The sequence below is a fragment of the Nanorana parkeri genome, unplaced genomic scaffold, assembly GCF_000935625.1.
Source record: "Nanorana parkeri isolate BGI_ZX_2015 unplaced genomic scaffold, ASM93562v1 scaffold1061, whole genome shotgun sequence".
Classification (NCBI taxonomy): Eukaryota; Metazoa; Chordata; class Amphibia; order Anura; family Dicroglossidae; genus Nanorana; species Nanorana parkeri.
The window spans coordinates 499,674-510,143 of record NW_017307329.1 but is presented as its reverse complement, the minus strand read 5'-3'; the positions used below and the strand labels follow the sequence as shown (position 1 = coordinate 510,143).

Sequence of the window (10,470 nt, the reverse complement as noted above, 5' to 3'; positions counted from 1 at the left end):
TGTTCCCTGCAGCCCCCACCCCCCCACCACACACACACACACACACACACACAGTAAAACAATGAAGCCCCCTCACTAGCTTGTCTTTTTGCAGGGAGGAGGCGAGCAGGCATGATCTCTGGTGATCTGGTTGTGATTAGTAAGGTCTGCTGCGGACCACAAGCGAGCAGGCACATGGAAATTTTGAGCCCTGTCCTATATAATTGTGCAGTGTTTTGTACACACATATTCCTGCAGTAAGAATATCAGATTGGAAACTCCTCGGTGGGAGGAACCAGTGTGAATCGCTACATGTGCTTTGTAATGGCACTGTGGAAAGTGTACACAAATATAAGAATAAATAAATTGCCTATTCATGGCCTTTTATACTCTGAAACATTTCTAACGACTTTTATGAATGATAGCATCTTAAAGCTGTTGTGTTTTTTTGTTTTGATCTTCTCTATCTGATCTTCTGTAGAAAGCTAAATTAAGTTATAGCTGATATCTGACTTCTTCTTTTTTCTTCTGCTCAAGTTCATCCTCATCACGTGTAGGAAATGGAACAGCCAGCCAAAGTCGAATTGGCAGGTTACAGTTCAGCACAGCAAAAAAGCTACAGCGTCCACAGACTATTACAGGTAAGTTACCCTATGGCCAGAACTGTATAATAGTAAAGCTGTGTCACACTGATGAACAGAGTTCCATGTGCACAAGTTAGGACACAGATTCCACCTGGACCTTAGTCAGCACAGTACCAAGAGGAGCACATTAAAGATGAACTGTAACCAGGAGAAATTCAACAGTTATCTTATTCATGTAACAGAAGAAGGCTGAGGCCATCTTTTTCTAGTTCCACTTTTGTAGCAGAGATCCCGCTCATAACCAGTCTGGCCTGAGCACCAATCTCCTCTAGCTCCTGATTTACCGCAAGAGCAGGAGTCAGTTGGACTTTGGATGTAATTGCTCAGATAACTTGTGGTTTTGTGAATAAAGATACTGTCACAAAGCACAAGTTACTTATCATAGCTATTGTGCCAATCTTGTCGGGCTAACAGCAGAAGTCCTCATTCCGAAATCCCAATGAGATGCAGAGAATGAAAGAAATTGTGCGCAGTAATGTAGAAATGATACGTCTGTATATTAATGGGCTAAAGCACTCATTTAGGCTTCTTTAGTCTTCATGGTTACAGTTCTGCTTTAACTGTTTAAATGGTATGGCAGTTGATTATCCCTCCAGTTTTGGTTTAAGGAAACCTGTACAAATACCAGAGCTGCCATTGCTGATTTCTTCTTGAAATCTATAGATTCGTGGCTCTCTCTGACTTATTAGGACCACACCGCTATATAGACTGTGTGCTCTGTTCTTCCTGTTCCTGCTATTTTATTAATAGAATTAGTCAGTGCAAACAGTGGCTCAATAAGCTTGCAATGTACTGACTAATTCTATTCATAAAATACAGGGTATTGGAAGAACAGAGCACACAGCCTGGAAGCATTAAACTTGCAGTACCACTGTCCTCTGACCTTCCTAAGTAGAGCCCCATAGGCTGAAAAAATCTCAAGGGATGAGTGCTAGATGGATGCCATCCAGTACAGACAGGTCATATTTCAGCATACAACACAGACCCTTCACTTTTCATTCCTGTCAAACACTAGGCCCGGCCAACCAGATCATTTCATGTGGTTCTCGCACCTTTCCTAGAGCTTAAAAATGTTTAAATGAAGTCAGCGCTCTAAATATGTTCCGGGCTTCACAGGAAGGCTACCGAGGTCCCCATCAAGGTCACGGCAGCCTTCATGTAAACGGCGGTGCCCGTTTACAGCGCTGTCCAAAAGTCTCCTCCTTTCTGTGGATCTACGCCACCTGTACCCGCCAGAACCCCTGGTGAGATCGCACAGTCCTCCTGAAACCCCACACAGCCCACCTGAGAGTCCGCTCAGCCCACCATAGAACCTGCACAGCCATAGTTGTGCTTTGTATAGATGCATGTGGAATAAAGTTTGAATTTCTTTGGAAGATCATTGTGTGCTGGTTCCACAGCTTTTGAGCCTATTACTGAGTCATCCGTGCACCGAATGTGGATTGCGGGGACACATGATAGAGGTGAGCTGTGCGTTTCATGTTTTCAGTCTACACAGCCCACCAAAGAGCCTGCACAGCCACTTAAGGGGTCTGCACAGCCCACTGTAGAACCTGCACATTCACCTGAGACCCCGCACAACCAACCATAGACCCCACATAGCCACCTGAAAGTCTACACAGCCCACCATAGAATCTGCACAGCCACCTAAGAGTCCGCACAGCCCACCATAGACCGCAACCGGCCCATTGAGGGCAACCATAATGCTGATGTGGCCCGCAATTAAATTGAGTTTGACATCCCTGCACTCCAGCTGTGGTGAAAGTACAAATCCCATCATGCCTGTGGCTGTAAGAGTCTTGCAATGCCTCATGGGGATTTGTAGTTCCACAGCAGCTGAAGTGCCAAGGTTGCCTACCCCTGCTGTAGATGTTTATTAACTGGTAAGAACTGAGGTGGTATGTTCATACTGTATGTGGTTTGGGAGGGTTTCATTCAGCCTTCAGATTCTGACTTGCACAGCACTGACTTTAAACAAAGCAGATGCACTCTCTATACCAGTCTGTATTAAATGTATTGCAAGTAAATTAATGGGAATGAGAAATACATTCAGTTGCATACAAGGGAACATTTTTTTGTATGTGCTCTGTACCAGAAAAACTTGAGACATTTCTACTCTGAGCTGCCCCACACGGCTCTATACCCCTCCCAACCAGCAGTCAGATGAGAAATGACACGGTGAGACTTTAAACTTCCATTATATTTTATCTCCCTCGCCATCAGTCAGTTGAACTACTTTTTAATGTCCTGAAGCTTTAAGACTTCCTGTGTCCATCAATGGGACCAAAAAGAAAATAGGATTTTTGTACACCCTTGAAAATTATTTTCTTGGAGTCCATTGAAGGACATGCCCATCTGCACTTATAAAATATGCCATTGGTACTGCTTTGGTACCATATGTCTGTGAAGGTTCTTATTCATCCAAGTCATTATATATTTGTAAAAAATAAATCAAGGCAACTGGACTTGCTGTATTTTTTATGGCTGCAGCTAACGATTATTTTCATAATTGATTAGTTATCAGATTAACTTTGATTAATGGGATACAACTTTAAAAAATAATACCATAGGATCGGGGCAGCAGAAAACGTACAGGGGAGGAGGAGAGGTGAGAAATGCAGTCACAGTGGTCTCTGCTCCCCACTGGTGCCGGCTGCAGTGGTCTGTGTTAGGGATTTTCAGATACCAGTGCCAGATACTTGGCATTTTCATAAGAACTACCAGGGTTGCAGCGGTTGCAGCTGGGACCTGGCTCTGACGCTCCACCACTGTCCTGAAATCATTAGTCTGTATTGTTTTAGAAAAACTGTCACATGACATTAAACAAATATGTATCACTACTTCTATCTGTGAGTACTTGGTGTGATGTTCCGCGGGTTTGCGGCACTCGCCGGCTGCGTTCCACGCTGGAACGCATCGGCCGGGGAGTCCGCCGCAGGCCTCCTCCCCCTTGACAGGAAGTACTGTGCGTTCCACCCTGGAACGCGGAAGCTCAACGCGGCCGCCTGAGAACGCTGTAGGGTGTTCAATTGTAGGGATCATTGCCCAACTCACCCAGGAACCTCTCCAGGACCCTCGCTACCACACCGAATCGGACCCCAAAGCTCCCCCAGCAGCCAGCCTTCTCTGGAGTTCTCCTGATACAAGCCACTGGGTAGATCACCTAAACCGCAAGTATCTGCTTATGGACTGTGTTCACTTCTGTTGGAGCCTGTAATCTGCCACCTAGTGGAGCCTTCTCAGTATTACCTCATATGATACCAAGACTGATATCCTATGCCAGTGATGGCAAACCTTGGCACTCCAGCTGTTTTGGAACTACAAGTCCCATGAGGCATTGCAAGGCTCTGACAGCCACAGACATAACTCCCCGAGGCAGATGCATCTTGGGATTTGTAGTTTTTGCACAGCTGGAGTGCCAAGGTTCGCCACCACTGTCCTATGCTGTTTAAGTGAATTGCTGCTGCTGTTTAAACTAGAGACTGTCTTATATACTCATTACCAAGCCCTGATGTGTTCAGCTAAAAGGAGTATGACTTAAATATCCTTGGTGCAACTTCATCTTCTGTTTTGATTATTATTTTCGCGGTCCATGATGTCTAAATCCCAAACTCTCTGTTTGTGATTGAGAGTACCGCCTGGGATTATAGCCTGAGAACCGCAGCTGAGATCCACGATACCTCTCCCAAACTCGGGTGTATGACACTTGGACAAGTATCAGTACTTAAAAAAAAATGGTATTGGTGCATCCCTAATATATATTTATAAAAAAAACAAAATCATACATTAAAACGGGGATTCACAAATTCCAGGAGCTCCGTATTCTCCTTTAAAAATGACAGCTGCCTAACTTTTGAATTTTTCTCTAGTTTAGTCTTGGAACTGGAAAAGTATCTGTACTTGTACAGAGTATGGTAGTAGTGGGGATTGAAAGGGACACAGACCTCTGCAGCCAGCACCAGCGGGGAGGAGAATGGAGGAGCGCAGCAGCAACTAATCGATGAGAATCATTGTCAACGAGTCTCATCGATTTATAATTGATTAGTTATTGCAGCCCTAGTGTTTTTCTTGGAGACGGTTCGCTGGTCATTCGACTAGCTTTCTCAATTCAGAATTACTTTCTGTGAATGACTTTCAGAAATTCTCTGGGAATAAATATGCTGAATGTTGCTCCAATCAACATAATCTGTTAATCATAACCAGTCAGAATCAGAGACCTCATGGAGGTAAGGTGTTGATTGCATTAACACCGCCTAGCTCCAATGCAAATGCAAATTAAATCAACACCTTACCTCCATGAGGTATCTAACCCCAACAGGTCCAGTTGCCTTGATTTTTTTGTTTTACAGATGTGCTTTGCTACAAAACTGAGGCATGCTGGTAGTAGGAGAGGTTATATGAGGGGTTATACCCTGGGCTGGCTTACAGTTTATTTGCCAGTGCCTAATCTTCCTGTAAGTGGCAGTATAACCTGAAGGTTTAAGACTTGATGTGTCCATCAAATGACTCCAAAAAAAGTATTTTACGGTGAGTACAGGAAGTCTATATTTACTGAATTGGAAGATCGCATTGGCAGCCTGCATGTTTCTATCAGCAAATATTTCCTTTAACCACTTGCCGTCCGCCCGTTATAAAAAAACGGATGGACGGCACTGCTGCATTGGCGGGTTGCCGTCGCCAGACGGCATTTTTTTTCTGCTCGCGCGGGCACGCTCGGGCAGAAAAGACCCGACCAATGCAAACACCCGTTACCGGGTGTTTCACATATAGGCGATCAGCGGCTCCATAGCCCGCCGATCGTCTATGTGCTCGTTTCCACCACCAACCCATTCCCCCCCCCCTGACCCCTCACCTTGAATCCCGGGATCCGCTGCCCCATCTGCGGCCCGGGACCGGCTCGGAGGGCGTCAGGAGGAAGAGGACGGGAGATCAGCTCCTTGCTGATCTCCGTCAGGGCTGTGAATGCAGAAGTGATGTGTGTTACATCGTTTCTGCATTCACCTGTCAGTCATCTGGCTGCTATAGCCAGAGAAAAGAAGCTGATGAAGCAGATCTCTGCTTCATCAGCTTCTTTTGGGGTCCACAGTTGACATTAGGGGTCCTAGAGACCCCTAATGTCTCCATAAAGAGGACCTGTCAGTGTGCCTTTGCTATTATATAGGGGGGATTGTTATCCCCTATATAATAGCAATAACAATTAAGTGCAAAAAATAAATATAAATAAAAAAAATTAAAGTAACATATAAAAAATAAAATAAAAGTCACATATAAAAAAAGGGGGAAAAAAAACCCAAAATGTTTAACTCCCCCACCCCCACGTTTACACGCCTATAAACGTAAATAAGCGTCCGGTGGCCCAGCGCACAAAAATTACAATTGCGCTACACATGTTACATATCGCCGCGAACGTCGCAGTGAGAGCAATCATTTTAGGGCCATCAATCACTGATAACACTAAACTGATGAGCGGTAACAGCTTTTAAAGCATGGCCAATTTTGGGGATTATCATTTTTTTGAGGTTTCGCGCACGCACTCAATTTTAAGGCTTGACATGTTTGGTGTCTTTTTACCCGACGTGACCCCGTCTTTTATATTTTACCAAAAAATTGGGTAATAATAAATGTTTTATCATTTAATATAGGGGAAACTTTTTAAAAAAAATTTAGGTAATTTTTCCTTTTAATATAGTAAAAAAATAAAAACCCCAGTGGTGAATAAATACCACCAAAAGAAAGCTCTATCTGTCCCTAAAAAAGGGTATAAAATTCATTTCAGTACAGCGTTGCATGACGGAATAAATGTCAGTCAAAGTACCGCAGCGCTGAATATTGAAAAATGGCCTGGATGGGAAGGGGGTTTAACACCGCGGATGTCAACTGGTTAAAGGCCTTACAGTTGTCTGGTTGTGCATGGGCACAGACACTTAGAATCTGGCTCAATTACCTTTTTAAATGGATTGTCTGATTTTAAATGCTTTGTCCTCAGAAAACATTTCCTGCAGCCCAAGGGGACAGAGTACCAAAAAGACAGGAAGAGTGACACTGGCATCTGGCAGGTCTTTAGGAGGAGCTCCAGTTACTCGAATAATGCAGCTTGCAGCAGCCAAGTCCTGAAGCCTCTACAGTTACCTTGGTGCCTGTACTTTCTTCTCCGCCACCATCTTCAGTTCAAAACCCACCTGCCGGGAGCTTCATATAAGAGATCTTCATATCTTCTTGCAGGATCACTTACTCCATATTGAAGTTCATGCTGACATTTTCTGTTAAATGTGTATTATCGGTGTGTAGTAGTAAATGTAATATACTGTTATTACATTAATGGCAGTATAGCTAGTATATTTCTGACTGGAAAAAAAATGAGGTTTCCTTTCCTTGGCAGGATTTTCTGCTTTTACAAGGAAAATGTGAAACTTCTGTATTGTCCGCCAGTATGGACTGATAAGCGTTTCCTCTCTGGGAGCCTCAGCTGCTCTATATAGTATGTAAAGCTCAACTAAAGTCCAATACCTTTCTCTTTAAAATCCTGTACCACTGTATAGTTATTTTTAACTGATTTTATACATTTTTATTTGAAATGATATAATGAATGTGTTCAATGTTCCCTATAGTCTATTTTTGTAGAGGATAATGTTTGACAATATAATAGCAGATTTTTATTTTAAAGGATAACTCCACTCCAGTCTGATATTTCACGTACAGATAGATCATGCTGGTTTTCATAACTGAATTAATATATGTTGCTGAGACTCCAGAGGAGATCTTTTTCCGCTGTACTGTTTGTTCTGCTTCCCCATGTAGTCTCACTCTGCTATAATATCAGTTTGGGGGTGCATTAAAACCCCCTCTAGAATCTCAGGAAGCAAGATGACAAGGGTCTTGTTTTGTTTAAATGACATTCAATTGATGGATTTATAGAACTTTAGTACCAACTTTCTGTGGTTCTGGTGCACAGCACCACATGGGCAAGCACTTCTTTTTTAGTAGCGTAGTGTTCTCAATAATATTGAGGAACACTGTGTTAAAGCTTTGCGGACAGCATCTTGTTATAGACACAAGCCAGTTAGTCTGACATCCTTTCATTAGTGAAATATGTAAGGAACGCAGTGTACTATTTGATTAAAATAATGTAGAGTTAAGTCAAGATGAAGTCTATGTACTATGACGCTTGACCTATTTATCACATATGATTCCTATAAAATATCTGGTATGTTCCAAATGTCACAATTCACTCATCTCTAGTTATAGTGGACCTGTGCTGGATATATTTTTCATGTTAAGTGTATGAAAGTCAATAATGTGTACATATGGCTCTTGCATGTATTTATTTAATCTCAAAGAGATCAAAGTACTCTTCCTGATAACTTCATCTTCCTAGAAGGCTGGAGATATCTTTGTTCTACTTTCTAGAATATGCTGATCAGAGAACTCAATCACACATGAGCAGTAGCCTTTATATTCTTCACTGTGTGTACACTTTTCTAAAACAGATCAGCCCCCTAATTCTGTCTTAGTCACAATGTACAGTTATTTAATTAAACTATTGCTGTTTTCTGTGACATGTCAGGAATTACTCATACAAGCTTACAAAGTTACTGATCGGTTCCATGTAACAGCACTTCACCTTAAATTAAGTAGTTTAGATTTTTTTTCCAATCCTAGGACAAATGTACAGTGGATAAGATATGGAAATGGTGGGTTTTATGATCCCCACCTAATGTCTAGTAGCGCTATATGTGAAGTATTATGCAACACTTCATGTCAGTGTCCCTGCTGCTAAGGATTGTTGCAGGGATACTCCTTTTCGGCAGGATTGAAATATTAAAGAGTATTTTATGTACTTTGAAAATTGTGGTTCTGCAAAGCTCTTTAGTTTGGGACCAGACACAGGCAGTTATCTGGGCAGTTGGCCATCATGACCAGCAATGTTAGCATATTTGTAGTAAACTACATACATTCCAGAAATATAACTGAGAATGTTAGTAATTATTTCCTACTTATATAGGTCTGAAGCTTTATATACCACTGTTCAAGAAGAAGTGGCATTCAGGAGCGAAGACTAATGAAAGCTGATTTCTGATTGGTGGTTTTACATTACTTACAAACTGCTTTTGGGCCATGATTCTAAAGGATTTACCATGCCATCTGGAACCATCTTTGAAAACATTTGAGTTTGGAGTTTTACCAGGCGCTGCAGCTGTAGATTTCACCTGCTAGTGAAATGTTGTAGCCAGCGTTCTTCTCAAGTAAATTTCTCTTGTGTTGCTATAGAGAAGCCATTACTAGGTGCAAGACACAGAAATGTATCACCTGTACTAGGGAACACAGCAGTGCAATTTTGGCTGCTGTGGGACAAAAAGACCTTCTTTATGAATTAGTTGACATTGATTTTATGCAGTTCCTTTACACTTATTTTGCAGAACAAACTGACATTGGTCAGTGCAACAATAAAATGATTTTAATTGAAGTTCTAGTCTGTTTTTACATTCCATCCATACACTGTGTGCATTAGAAGTGATTCAGTCAAAATAAGCCCTATTTGTAGACCTTGTAGATGTTTATTACAACAGTGACAATTTTATTTTTTTAAGGTATTTTTTGCAAGCTTATGAAAACTCTGGAATAAAATAGGACTAATAAGTAAACCACAAGTAGGCCCCCCTAGGCAAGGAATCATGGGATGAACAAACTTTCAGGCCTTACAAAATAGCAAAAATAACCTGTTCTATGAGGTGTAATGACCAGATGTAGACCCCTAATCTGCTAACCTGGTGGGCTAAGGACTCAAATTATTGATAGCCACCAGTGCTGCATTGTCTTGGGCTACAAAAATTGACCTCAGTCATACGATTAGCAGGCTACAATGTGAGAACGTGGCTTTGATCTCAGTGCCATTTATTTCTAGTTTGACAAATGCTTTCTTTGTAGGGATGAAACATGTCAAGACTTTAGTACCTATTCAGAACTATTAGGATGCTGGTAAAGTATTACAGTCATGGAGACAAAGGAGGCAAACAACATGCATAAAGATCACAAACTGTCTGTTTTTCTAAGAGTACCAGTCAGTCCACCTGTTATTTTTTATAAGAGTCAAGTTGTTATAAAACATTTTCCTCAAGACAACACTTTATACATGAGGCCGAGTGATTTAGGTAAATCTTAATCAAAATTTTTTACTGCATAATATTTCAGGAATGCAAGCATATATTCACTCGAAGGCGATATTTTAAATGTAGCTGCCCGTAGGTTCAATCACCATCTTGTATCTTCTATGCTTTAGCTACTCAAATTCCAGGCACTGCCTCCCGCTATAGAAATAAAAAGAATACGTGATTCTCACTGCAGGATTCTTCCTTTTTGCAGTAAGTTTACATTACAGAGAATGCCGCAGGAAGAGTGAATGTTTGCTAAGAGTGAATGTTTGCTTGTGTATATATATATGTGTGTGTGTGTGTATATATATATTTATATATATACACACACACACACACTGGTAGAAACTGTTATATATGTAGTTTGTTTTATTTGACTGAAATGAAGTTGTTTCTGTAATTAAATGGTGTTTTGTAGCTATACATTTTTCTCAAATGGGCATAAATGTGTTGTATGGTTTTATGAAGTATCTTTTTTTTTATATAAAGCAGTCATGTACTAAAGATATCTATATGTACTTGTTGTTATTTGTAACTTAAAAAGATAAAAATGTTGTGCTTACTGTGAAATCTTTTTCTTGAAGTCCACTGCAGGGAACAGGAATTCTAAAACAGTCAGGTAATATGCTACCACCTACAGGAGGTTTGGACACTGCTTAACAGAAGAAAAAGGCAAGCCCCCTATAACCCCACCTCTA

The 10,470-nt window shown here is 41.3% G+C and overlaps 1 protein-coding gene across 1 annotated transcript in view; it reads left to right on the top strand.

Annotated features, from left to right (window-relative positions):
• LOC108796129 (kinesin-like protein KIF18B) overlaps positions 1-6,737 on the top strand; it is a 91,465-nt gene extending 84,728 nt beyond the window's left edge. Inside the window, exons 21-22 of the mRNA XM_018567551.1 lie at positions 517-620; positions 6,610-6,737. Coding sequence (XP_018423053.1) covers positions 517-620; positions 6,610-6,737 — 232 coding nt within the window. The remainder of the gene's footprint in view (positions 1-516; positions 621-6,609) is intronic.
• The last annotated feature ends 3,733 nt before the right edge of the window (positions 6,738-10,470 follow it).